General features: G+C 40.3%; 1 protein-coding gene across 5 annotated transcripts in view; it reads right to left on the reverse strand.

Annotated features, from left to right (window-relative positions):
- LOC129697281 (nuclear receptor coactivator 7-like) overlaps positions 1–13,885 on the reverse strand; it is a 112,356-nt gene that overhangs the window by 90,840 nt on the left and 7,631 nt on the right. For 3 of the 5 annotated variants that reach the window (XM_055635662.1, XM_055635661.1, XM_055635667.1), the window contains exons 2-3: positions 11,366–11,510; positions 9,332–9,463 (exon numbers count right to left, since the gene is read on the reverse strand). In XM_055635662.1, the coding sequence (XP_055491637.1) occupies positions 9,332–9,463; positions 11,366–11,415 (182 nt within the window). In that variant the 5' untranslated portion in view covers positions 11,416–11,510. The remainder of the gene's footprint in view (positions 1–9,331; positions 9,464–11,365; positions 11,511–13,885) is intronic. The other 2 variants (XM_055635664.1, XM_055635663.1) reach the window with 1 other exon arrangement.

The raw sequence follows: 13,885 nt of genomic DNA on the forward strand, positions 1-13,885 counted from the left end.
ACCATTTGACGAGAGAGGAAGCCGGTAAGGGGTATTGACAAATGGCCGATGCCTTTAATATGTAAAATACCTTGCACCAAATGTCCGATACCTTTGAGGGGTGCAAGTGACGAGAGAGGGAGCCAGATTGATCCCAATAAGGTGTATTGACAAATAGCCGATGCCTTTAATATGTAAGATATCTTGTACCAAATGTCCGATGCCTTTGATGTGACGCATCTTGTAGTAACCTTGATCTCTGTACCTCTGACCATGACTAATGTTTGTGGAATGCGCCAAGGTGCCAAAAAAACACTATATAATACGATGCAATTCTGTTGTTCAGGGAAGTGGAATGAGGACAGTGAAGTGTCTGTATTGCTCACTTGACTGGGGTTCCTGCCACTTCCATCGGCCGATAATAAGTAAAGTTTTGCACCCCAAACGTATTTTGAGTTGTCTGTTTATTAAGAAGCGAACCTGTTTGTTATAAAAGTAACTTTTTCAATTTGGCGGGGAAATTAGGACGAAAGGGGATTTCCAGACTGAAAAGGCAGATGAAAAAGAGGAAGGGAGAAAGGGCTGAGGTAGAAGAGGAAGAAAAAAACCCAATATTAAATTCAAGACCAAGAAAAGTTAAACAACGAAGAAAAGGAGCAGATAAAATAAAGACGAAAAAAAAAGCATGTGAATCGAGGCTGCTAAGATAGTTAAACCTCAGCCGAAAGTCTGTACTTTTGTTTAAAAACAAACTTGCCTTCGAGGTTTGAATAACTTTTGGCACAGAGCAGCAGAACAGCGACCTTGCCCGTGCTGAAGTGAGACAAAAGAATGTGGGTCTTTGTTTGTGGAGATTGAAGACCTTAGTGGGTGTGGCCAGACTTTGAATAACGGGGTGTCTTATTGGTGTCCACCTCAACGGGTGTGACAGGGGGGGCTGACTAATCATTATCTGTATTAATGTCCAATCACAGCGTACAGGATCCTGACTGACACGGTATTGGGCCATCCCACCGTGTTGCCCGCCCATTTCTAACAGATTTATGGTAGGAAAAAAATACTGGAGAAATTCAGCGTGCGAGTTTTTCAACTTAACTCTCTCGCTTCAACAAAGACTTTCACAACTTAAAGACTTTATACCCACACTGAAGACCTCAGTCCTCCCACTGAAATGCCTAAACGAGTGGCCCGACAGAGCGGTCTCCCTGGGGAATGCCTGTGCTAATAAAACACATACACAGGCAGCTTGTACATTCTTTATAACCAAAGATTCTAGTGACCGGAACAGTCTTGTCAGAAAAAGGGAAGATTTTAGAAATTACAGAGACGTCTTTGAAGGTGAAATATTATGTACTGCTCTTGTAAAAATATTTTTTTGTGTATGTGGGAAAGGAAATGTGGAATGTGTGAAATGTAGCTTACACTTTGAAGCTATGAGTAAATGTGTGTTTTGGATCGCAACATCGTGAGAATGAGCAAATGTGTTATTTGTTATAGATCTTTGTAAGAGCCTCGTGTTTTAAGCGGGAGTCGTGTGTGTCCCTTTAAGAAACTGCAATTGTTTGGGGACGGAGCCATACCCAGCCATTTTTTGTCTTTCTTTTGTTTCTTTGTTATTTGTCTATAAGAATTAAACTGTTCATCCTTTATTTTCTATTGATTCTTAAACAGAGGAGAGGTGCAAAAATGCAGTTTGTTTTGGCTTATCAATGTTTTAAGTTCTTTTTTCCCTAATTCTAATCTTTTGAGCCGAGTTCAAAAAGAGGCTTGGATGCTTTTGGCATCCTGATTAAAGTGTTGGATGAGATTGGAAACGCAGATATCAGAGAAAAAGAAAATGTGTTGATTTGGGAAAATTGTGATTGGTATGCAGCTATGCGAGGAATTTGAGGTTGTAAATTTGGAAAAATAGATTGGAACAATTGGGAATGATTTTTAAATTGATTTTGTCCCCCTAATAATCTATATTTAAAGGGTTTAAGGATATTGGCAAAGTTATGGATTACTGATTTTGAGTTTGATTTCTTTTGGGGAAAGCTTGTTTCGATATGATAATCGTGGTTGTCTTTTATAATGCAAATGAACAGCCAGGTTCCCGTCTCCAGTTTGTCTCTTAAAATGCAAATGAACAGCCAGGTTCTCGTCTCCAGACAAACAAATGAGTTGAAACATGTGCCGTGTAAGGGACAAATGAATGTACATGCGTAGTGTGTTAATTGATCACGTCAGACGGTGGCTTACAAAAGGGGGTGTGAGGGAACTCACAATGAGGGGTAAATGGTGAGAGATAAAGTAGATTGGGGAAGAGAAAAATATTTGGAAAATTGAAGTAATGAATATTTAAGGGTCCCTCTTCAGATATACTCGGATCAAAGAACAAGTTCACAGGGAAGGTGATGAAGGAGGTTTCTAAAGACCGATTTCACATTTACCAACCACTCGCAGAGTTTTAGTGGAGGGATTTAATAGAACGCTAAAGAATTCAAGTAAAGTCTTGACCGAGACTGGACAGGAATGGGTTAAGGATCCTAGTCATTCTGTGGTTCAGAACAATCCCAGCTAGAAAGACAGGATTCACAACTTTTGAATTGAATACAGGACAAGCTAATGCACCTACCTACCCCCTGGAGTGCGACTGGAGTGTGGAGCAAAGATCCTATAGTGGAGCAAAATAGACCACTCCTGCTAAATGCAATGGGCTGACGTGTAGTAAGCAACGGAGCAGAACGTGGACCTTTTTTTCATCCATTTCCGTAACCGGATCCGACCCGACCCGACTCGCGGTGTAATCAACGTTGCTGGGGGAACAGTTTGTGTTAATAAATTAAAATTCTTAAAGTGAGAAGATTTTTACCAAATAACTTTTATTTTTACGAGGATGTTTCCGTAAACGGCTTCCGTCTCCACACTATTATCCTATGTGATCTTTGGTGCGGAGACGGAAGCTGGTTACGGAAATGGGGCCGTAAATTACCCATGAATCTGCCCATGACTGTACTACGTCTTTTTCGTCGAGTGGACTATCTTGCGCGCTGTAGGATCTTTGGTGTGGAGGTTGCACCTACAGGCCCCCCACGATTAACTAATTATGTATGCACAGCAATTAACCCATGCCTTGCCAGGTCTGCATTCCCAGGTACGAGAAGCACAGAAGCCACTACCAGTTGATCACAGGGACGAGTCCATAAAGACTACATGCTGATGGGGTGCTGGGACCGGAAGAAATTGAGACCGTGTTGAAAGGAACTGTATCAAGTGCCCACCACAACATCAACCACCGTGATGATTGAAGATCACCCCCGTTGGATACATCTGATTGACTGTAAACAGTTTGGAGAACCAAGAAGGGACAATGGGGTTATTGACCCTCCTTTTATTCTAGGGTTGGCCCAGATGGACTGGACTTCAAGTTCAAGTGAATTTATTGTCATGCGTCCCTGTATAGAACAATGAAATTCTTCCTTTGCTTCAGCACACAGAACATAGTAGGCATTTACTACAAAACAGATAAGTGTGTCCATATACCATAATATAAATATATACACACATGAATAAATAAACCGATAAAGTGCAAATAACAGAAAATGGGTTATTAATAATCAGAGTTTTGTCCGCGCCAGGTTTAATAGCCTGATGGCTGTGGGGAAGTAGCTATTCCTGAACCTGGTTGTTGCAGTCTTCAGGCTCCTGTACCTTCTACCTGAAGGTAGCAGGGAGATGAGTGTGTGGCCAGGATGGTGTGGGTCTTTGATGATACTGCCAGCCTTTTTGAGGCAGCGACTGCGATAAATCCCCTCGATGGAAGGAAGGTCAGAGCCGATGATGGACTGGGCATTGTTTACTACTTTTTGTAATCTTTTCCTCTCCAGGGCACTCAAGTTGCCGAACCAAGCCACAATGCAACCGGTCAGCATGCTCTCTACTGTGCACCTGTAGAAGTTAGAGAGAGTCTTCCTTGACAAACCGACTCTCCGTAATCTTCTCAGGAAGTGATTTGGGGAAATAATTTGTTTTGATGAGTTTTTGAATTTGCCCTTCGTGATAAAATAAGTATATGCTGCGTGTGTACGCACATCCCATGTAATGATGGAGGAGGAACTGTTTTCGAAATAGGGCAGCAACTAATGGGTGCCTTCAGAATGGCAAACTTAAGGACTAACCCATATTTAAAGGATGGTACACCCCTCCCGTTAAACAAGATTGGAGATTAAAGCGCAGCAGATATACCCCGACTGCAGATAGTAAGAGATCTGCACAGGCCAATTAATACTACCTGTTGTTGCCATAACCAAGGCACTGGTGTATTTTTGGGAAACTTATCGGCCTATCCCGACTGTTTTTTTTTTTTAATTAATTTTATTAGAAGTTAATGCAATACAAAACAATACAGTGGTACCTAATTTTAGGTGCCAACTATGTCATAACGTAATACATTCTATGTACAACCTCTAGTTTTATATTTTTGAAAAGAAAGTAAGAAAGACAAGAAAAAAAAGAGAGAAGAAAGAGAAGAAAAATACATAGTAGAAAATAGAAAAACGTGAAGTGTGCATATAAGAAAAGAAAAAGTAGAAAGTAGAAATAGGAGAGAAAGACCCTTAAAAAATAAATTTTCAAATCTTTATTTGGAGATGTAAATCTATCCACGACCCGACCTGAAATCAGTAATCTTTACGGTGCCGCTGCATCACATGATTACAAAAAGTCGATGAAAGAGGACCAACTCCTTAAGAATTGGTCATATTTATCTATTAGTCGGAGTCTCATTTCTTCAAGGTGTGCTATGTCCATCATATTCCTAATCCACATTTTAATAGTTGGTATAGCTGTATTTTCCCAAAATTTGAGTATCAATTTCTTTCCAATTATTAACCCATAATTAAAAAAATATTTTTGGTCTTTATTTAAATTGATATCTTCTACTATTATTCCAAATATAATCCATTCCGTATTAGGTTATATTCTTAACTTGAAAAGCTTTGTAAATATATCAAATATATCGCTCCAAAATTCATTCAACTTTGTACATCCTACAAATGAATGTGTTATATTAGCATTTTGAAACAAACATTTATCGCATCTGGGAGAGACGTTTGGGTAGAATTTATTCAACCTCGTTTTTGAATAATATAGTCTGTGTAATAGTTTAAATTGTTTTAAATTATGTCTTGCATTAATGGAACAATTACGTGTGTTCATCAGATACTTTTCCCATCTATCTTTCGGGATCTTTATCATTAGTTCATGTTCCCAATCTTCTCTTAGTCTACTCTGCCATTCAATCATGGCTGATCTATCTTCCCCTCTTAACCACATTCTCCTGCCTTCTCCCCATAACTCCTCACACACATACTAATCAAGAAGCTATCTATCTCTGCCATAAAAATATCCATTGTCTTGGCCACCAGTGTTTTGTGGCAATGAATTCAACAGATTCACCACCCTTCTGGAAACTAAACAGATGAAATCCAGTGGGATACAATGTTGTCCTGTTATAATGGTCCCAGTGTTAAATAAGATGATACTTAATGTCATTTAATTCAAATTTAATCAAATAATAAGTCCCTACATAAACATTTGGGTAAGGGGCCAGAGAGCCATTAGAATCCATTAAGCCATAAGTCACACTAATGCCTTTGGGCAGGAAAGGAATACACTGGCTAAATGTAAAACAAAAATTAATAAAAGGAAGTACTATGCCAGACTACACAAGATGCATAAAAGAAATAACAGGAAGCAGCACTAACAAAATTCAGAAGAACGATACCAAGCAGATTTGCAGATTTTTTTTTAAATTATCAGGTTAGAACAATCTTATCAACTTGTTGATTGATAAAAACTATTACATTACTGTAGCCAAAAGATCTTCAAAGTTCAAATCCTAGCCATGCCAAAAAATGGAAATCTAGTTTATGCAAACTCAGAAACAAGATCAGAATTTGTTGCCAAGCACTTTCAATACAAACAACCAAAGTTTTAAAATGTGGTAGAATGTAACGCTCTCCACTTACCTGAATGAGTGCTGCAGCAACAACACCAACAAGATGAACAGCAACGTGGACAAAGTGGCCGTCTTGCATAGCATTCAAAGAAAAACTCAAATTCATTCTCATGAGAACTAGTGCAAAGTGGCTGCAGTATATATCATCTACAAAAATGTACTTCAGTAACTTGTCCAATGTACTCCATAGAATCTCCCAACCTCTACCACCAAGGTTGGTGATCGCATGTGTATGGAAATGCCACCACCTACAAGTTCCCCTCCAAAACACACCTTATCCATATACAAAACAAAAGCCTCTTTCATTGTAGCTGGATCAAAATCATGGAACCATCTACCCAACTACCCAAAAGTGCTTTCACCAAAAGGAGTGATTAAACAACACAACTTAGTACCACCTTCTCGCAGGCAAAAATAAATGGTTTACATTGCTAACGTCACCTAGATCACAAAAATGAATTGAATAAATTCACACACAGAACCAAAAAGACACGGTTAACAATTCCATTGCAACTGCACTAAGCGTTGCATAACACTAAATGCATAAATTCAAACTTAACAGCATAAAGTTAGACAATAGTCTAATGGACAATAGCCACACAATGGCGCAGCTGGGCAGCACAGTGGCGCAGCGGTAAAGCTGCCGCCTCACAACGTCAGAGACCCGGTTTCGATCCTGACTACGGGTGCAGTCTGTATGGAGTTTGTATGGATTGTTTGGAGTCTTTTGATAAGCACATTCTATTTGAATTAGGATCATCTTTTTGCACCTGGAGTTAGAGAGATGTTCTCTGGAGTTAGAGAGATGTTCTCTACATTATCAGTATGTTTTGGTATTGAAAAGAAATGTTGACAAAACAAAGCCACAGCTACTAGCAGAGACTTTTGTTCGATTAATATAAAGATTTGGCAATCTGCCAAGACTTCTTTAAAATCATGGAATTAGAAGGGGAAGAAAGAGCTATGCCAGATGAACCATGTGGTGGTGAAGAAAGACCCAGACAACTTGAAGAAACAGATATTTCACTAGCTGCCTGTTTGAAAGAAACCGAGAAAGAAAGAAATGAATTATGGCTGCAGGTTACCAGATTAATTGATACACAGAAGAAACTATTGGAATCAGAACAGAACATGATCAAGGTGAAATCTAATATGAGCCAACTATGGAACCTCTACCAGAAGGTTGGCAAGAAACAGAATGTATTGCTATGTTCAGTGCTGTCTTGGGAAGAACGCAGAAGACATACCCAGTGGGATGAAGACACAAAGAAGATATTCAATGGTTTCATGAAAAAGGCAGAGAAGTGGTTATCTGAAATTATGTCACAAGTTACGAGCTTAGTAGCTGGAAGTGCGAAGCAACAAGGTGCCAGAATGGAAGAAGAATTTAGACGATGAGATAATGTCTCCAATATATCTTCACGAGGATCAAGACATAAATCTGGTTGCTCAGCCAGTTCGGTTTCAAGGACTTCTGCTCAATTGGGTGCAAAGGCTGATTTAGATGCGCTCTCAATAAAACCGGATGCCATGAAGAAAAAACATGAGATGGCGCGATAGCAAGAAGAGAAAAAACATGAGATGGCGCGACAGCAAGATGAGATGATACGACATCAAGAAGAGAGGACGCAAGAGATGGCGCGACAAAACAATGAGATGGCGCGACAGCAAGAAGAGATGATGCAATGTGAGGAACAACTGGAATTAGACACAAAGATGGCAATAGCCAAAGCCAAGAAGGACATACTGGAAAGTGAGGGCTCAAGATGCAGCTCGAGATCGTCGAGGACGATGAGCTCTGGACCAAGAAGAAAAATTTCTCTAAATGATTTAGCAGTTGGATCAATTCCACAGTCAAGGTCCAGTGGATTTCTAGGCTTTGAAAACCCATTGTAACAGAGGATGATGGGTAAAACTGCATCTCAGCAAATGAATGCTAGATCGAAACCAATTACTATTGGAGCGTCTATGGATGCTCGAGACAAACCATTACCGGACCACACTTTTTCGAGGCCTGGTGCACAGGCTCGAGCAAGCCAGTTTGAATCACAAAGGCCTGTTTATCAACAGGTGGAGCCAAGACCGAGTAATCAGGATGGATTATTGGCATTATTAGAAGGGTTTCGGCCCGAATTGCCTATTTCCTTCGCTCCATGATGCTGCTGCACCCGCTAAGTTTCTCCAGCTTTTTTGTGTAACTTTGGATTATTGGCACTGCTGTATAGGCAAACTGAATTCAACGAGATTATAGCTCAACAAAATACCTCTCTCATTCAACCACCAGTAGAAATTTCTACGTCTGGTGGAGATCCTTTGCAGTATGAAACTTTCGTAAGGGCACCAGCGGAGGTGTTAGAGACAAACGTTAAGGATGAAAAAGAGAGCCTACGATTTTTGGTGAATCGTAGGCTACCAGACCTAGTGGAATTCTTGGACAAGGAAGTACGGAACATGTTAGACGCAAACTACGGGAATATTGAAGATTACAAACTGATGGCAACTAACAAAGGTTCTATCTTTTCCAAAACTGAAGAAAGATCTGAACCTAAGAGAAGTAGTTTTGCTATCACGACCATATGTGTGGAAAAGATAGATGAAAGAAAAAGAAAGGTGTCTACTAGCAAGCAAATAGTATTTTGTTTGTATGTGATGAAGTTGGTCACACCATAAGATGGTGTCGAAGATTCAAGATGAAAGAATATGAAGACAAGATGGATTTCTTGAAAGAGAAGGGAATCTGTTTTGAATGTTTGAAAAGAGGACATATGGTGAGACTGTAAGAGTCCTATAATTTGTTATCAGTGCAAACAATATCACCCTGAAGCACTTCACATTGAAGAAGAGCTACCAGAGCATTGGGAAGAAGAAGAACTAGAACAAACGGATAATGAGTTACCAGAGCAAATAGAAGAGGATGATCCGGAACAAACAGAACAGGGCGAGAAGCCAATTACTAGAAATGCTATCACCTCGCTTCAAGTAACTGCTCATATTGGGGCCGGGGTTGAAGCTTGTAATTTTTTCTATCTTACCAGTACAGGTAAGGAACAGCATGATGAATAGTGTTGCAAACATATACTTTTCTGGATCTTTGAAGTTCGACTACCTTTTGCACAGAAAGCCTGACAAGAAGGCTGAATATCAGAGAAGAGACTAAGATTCAATTACATGGAAACATCACATACCATGACTAAAGATAAAGAGAGCACGAGTCATTGCATTACGAGTAAGGAGATATCCAGTTTGGACAAAGATAATTTCATACCGATATCTGAAGTGTTTACGCATGGAACTATGCCTGTTGGTCGTCAAAATATATCAAGACATGAAGTATTAAAGCAATGGTCTTACCTGAAGGATGTCAAGATATCTGAAATAGATTCTAGTGTTGATCTACTTATCGGAATGAATGTTTTGAAGGCTTTGGAACCTATACAGATTGTTAGGAGCCAAGGTGAAGAACCATATGCTACGAAAACCCGACTTGAAAAGGAATCACAAAATCGGAAATCAGAAGAACTGTCCTGCCATTGCTGTTAATCAAATGACTACTGATGAATTAGAAAAGCCGGTGAAATGCTATTTTTTCCTCGTTAGTATAGTGATTAGCCACCACGTCTGTCACACGGTAGACCAGGGTTTAATTTCCCGATGAGGAGCCACAGGGTTTTATTCCGACCTTTTGCTTTTGATATATGTTAAGGCTTTATGGCCACTTTTTTAATGTTTATTAGTAATTGCCTCGTAATATACTTAGGACACTTAGGGGCCAGTATGTAGTGGTCATTTGGCCTGTTTTGCATGTCATTAATGATGGCATGTGCCTTTAAATTTTAGACTGCCCGTTATCTTGCGGGTGGGATTTATGACGTGTTTTTGGGCGTGTTTGGAGCTTAGATGCTTGTGCAGAAGTTTAACCCTTCTACCATGCGGACTCATTATCAGTGTTTACGGAGACATGAGGAGTTTACTAATGTCTAAAGTAATGCTGGAGTTCGAAAAAGATTGTAGTAACGAGTCGGAAGAAACTTGGATGTATCAACAATAAAGCATTTATTCATCAAAAGACTGTGTTTTTAAGCCATATCTGAGAAGAAGCAACAGCTGATCTCTCAAGCCACAGGCTGAACCAGCAAGTTACCAGCAAATCGGGAATCAAACTGCATAGGCCAATTCCACAGCTGGAACCTAAAGCGACTCTTGATGACTATTTTAAGACCCGACTCATAAACAAATTGGAGGAAGACATAAAAGACCATTCCTCATGCTTGTAGCGAGAATGTATCTTTCGCCACTGTTATGCCACACATTTTTGCAACCTTTAATTAGCATGAAAACAATATCTATATTCGGTGTTGCATTAAATCAGAATTTCATAAATACTGCGTGGTTCAACACCCATTCTGTGTAGTCATTGATCTGTACTTAATGATACTACAGTGGCAAATTAGATTATGTACCTTTTACAGGATCTTTTCCCTGATTGCACCCTCGTGCTTATCATATGCCACATCTTAGTGTATCAACATGAAGTTGAGCATGCACCTATGAATATTCACTCAATCACTCTTTAACCCATAAATGCACTTAGGGTCTATAGTTACTTGATACCAAACTGAAGAGTTAATAACTCATTGCAAATCTCCTGCATCTCCAACTAGAGATGACATTCACATGTTCCCACCTTAAGACATAGCATCTATTTTGCAATATAATTACATATTTATTGATCAACTACTGGAGCAATGCTGAATACTGTTTGTCCATCATAGTTGCTTTATTAGCTTCAGCTGGCAACAGCAAGTTGTATTATCAATGACCTTCATGACACTTATTGTTTGTCATTAAGTATGTTGTCAGTTCTCCCACTTGCCAAGCTGCATCACATCTATTACATTGCCAGTTAGTCTAATGAATAGGAACTCTTTTATAACCACAAGGCTGTTCCAGGTTTCTATTGATTCCAATCTGTTGCCCGGGGCGGAGTCACAGGCCAACTATCCATTTGATAACAAACTAATTTACTGGATAAAGACATTTTGCAACCTCCAACATCATCTTCAGTCTAAAATATTAGAAACTATAGAAAAAAAAATGTATTTCCTAAATGAGAGATGATTTATTTGTCAAAGAAATTTACACACATTTTCCTACTCAAAATAAACTGTATATTGCATCCTGGTGCAGTTTCTATATAATTCTGTAGTTATTCCAGCTTCGACAAAAATCAACCAGCATATTCTATCTCTATTCCAAACAGTAATAATATTAAACAGTTTATTCCACGTATTTATTCAGAACATATTTAATCCTATGAAATGATAATGAATGGGGAAATGAATGCAGCAGAATGCTGAGTGAACCATGAAATATGAGATACTTCACCTGGCAAAATAACCTGGCCTTCTCTCTTTTCTCAACTCTTTAGTTTCCATGGTTAGATATAATAATGACGATTTTAATCTTCTTCCGTGCTACGTCGCTAAGTCACGTTAGTTTCCAGGTTTCTTGTCATCCACGTAGAAAATTCCTGTAATGACAATCTCTCGTGAGTCAATTCACAAACATAATGAGGAGGACTTATTGTTTACGCGAGAGGCTGCAGAATGGTGGACTCAGCCTGGTTCAGCACGGCACAACCCTCCCCATCTTCCAAAGCATCTACATGAGACTGCCTCACCAAGGTATCATCTATCATCAAAGGTAGCCATCATTCAGATCATGCCCTCTTCTTGCTGCTACCATCTGCCAGGAGATACAGAACCCTGAAGTCACACACTACCTACTTTCCTATATTAATCAGGTTCTTGCACCAACACGCACAACCCTAATTCTACATTGACAACAGAACTCTATGGACCACCTTTTCCACTACCATGGACCTAAAATTATTCCAATTAAGTTTTGCACTTTCGCTTTTTGTCTTGTTCCTTTGCAGATTTTGTTTCCTTTTACTACCAGACAGAAGTTTATGTATAAACCCACTGACTCCCACAACTATCTTAACTACACTTCTTCGCACCCTGCTTCCTGCAAAGTCTATCCTCTACTCCCAATTCCCCCGTCTACGCCGCATCTGCGCCCAAAATTAGGTGTTTCGTAGCACCAATTCTTAATGGAATGGCTGTTCCCCTCTTCCATTATAGATGGGGCCCTCACACGCATCTACTCGGTACCACGCAGCTCCACCCTTGCTCCCCGTCGTCGCAACAGGCACAGTCCCCCTAGTCTTTACCTTTCAACCGTCGCATACAACACATAATCCTCCGACATTTTCGCCACCTCCAACGAGATCCCACCATTAGTCACATCTCCCCATCTCCACCCCTTTCTGCCATCCGCAGAGACCGTTCCCTCTGCAATTCCCTGGTTAACTCATCCCTTCCCACCCAAACCACCTCCTCCCCAGGTACCTTCTCCTGCAACTGCAGGAGATAAAACGTCTGTCCCTATACCTCCTCTCAACTCTGTCCAGGGAACCCTAAAGTCCTTTCAGGTTAGGCAGTGGTTCTCTTGCACTTCATCCAACCTCATCTACTGTATCCGTTTTCTAGATGTACATTCAAATGCATCGGCAAGACCAAACGTAGACTGTGCAATCGTTTCGCTGAACATCTTCGCTCAGTCCGCCTGGACCTGCCTGATCTCCCAGATGCTAAACATTTTAATTCCCCTTCCCATACTGACCTTTCTGTCCTTGGCATCTTCCATTGTCAGAGTGAGGCCAAACGTAAATTGGAGGAACAGCAGCATCTCATATTTTGCTTGGGCAACTTACAAACCAGGGGTATGAATATTGATTTCTCGTACTTCAAGTAACCCCTACATTCCCTCTCTCTCCATCCCTGCCCCATCCAAATCACACCAGTTTTTTGTTCTCCCCTAGCAAACTGCTAACAATGGCCTGTTTCCTTTAAAATTATTAATTTTTAACATATTTTTCATTCAATTGTTCAATATCTCTCTACATCATCATCTATATCTCGTTTCCCTTTCCCGTGACTTTCAGTCTGAAGAAGGGTCTTGACCCAAAACGTCACCCATTCCTTCACTCCAGGGATGTTGCCTGTCCTGCTGAGTTATTCCAGCATTTTATATCTATCTTCAGTTTAAACCAGCATCTGCCATTTCTTCCTACATAGGTTTATGTATAATTTGTTTATTCTGATTTATAAATTCTGAGACTATGTGCCTGTGATGCTGCTGGAAGCAAGATTTTCATTACACCTGTATATCACCATGCTCATGCATATGACTATAAAGTCAACTTGACGCAGAAAAAGTTACTGTAGAACTTTAGTCAAATGCTGCTTTTATGTTACGCAGTAGATCTGATTCAAAGCTAGTTTTTAATGGATTTTACACGATACAAATTGCTTCACAACATCTTGCACTAACTTGGAAGCTGTGTAACCAACTAAAATTTGACAGACAGGAATGTAGTTCCTGGTTACATGAGACCAAAAGCAAGATGGCATACTATCCTGAAAAATACCAGCAATCAGGTTTGTAACTAACAGAATTTGCTTACATAACTGTCCGCAAGCTCAGTACCATCATGCAAGGACTCACATCTACGTATGTTTTGAAATCCCTAATGTTGTTGCCGATGACTTCCTAGCTCCGTTCCAACAACCCGGCAGAGTGCAATTTCTTGATGTTTCCTTGCAGTTAAGGAATGCCAACTGGATCTACATTATGGTAATCAAGGGGCAGCTTTAGTGATAAACTAGACCAGGTGTGGACCCGTTGGGCCCGTCCCCAAGGCAATATTCCACCCCTGACCCACAGCCACCAACTACGCAGGCGCAGCTGATGGGTTCCCATTGTGAGGCCAGAGATCCCCACGAGTCACGGCAAACCCTCCCCAACTGCGCGGCCGTGGTCAGCAAGTGGGAGCGAGAC

The sequence above is a fragment of the Leucoraja erinacea genome, chromosome 5, assembly GCF_028641065.1.
Source record: "Leucoraja erinacea ecotype New England chromosome 5, Leri_hhj_1, whole genome shotgun sequence".
Taxonomy (NCBI): domain Eukaryota; kingdom Metazoa; phylum Chordata; class Chondrichthyes; order Rajiformes; family Rajidae; genus Leucoraja; species Leucoraja erinaceus.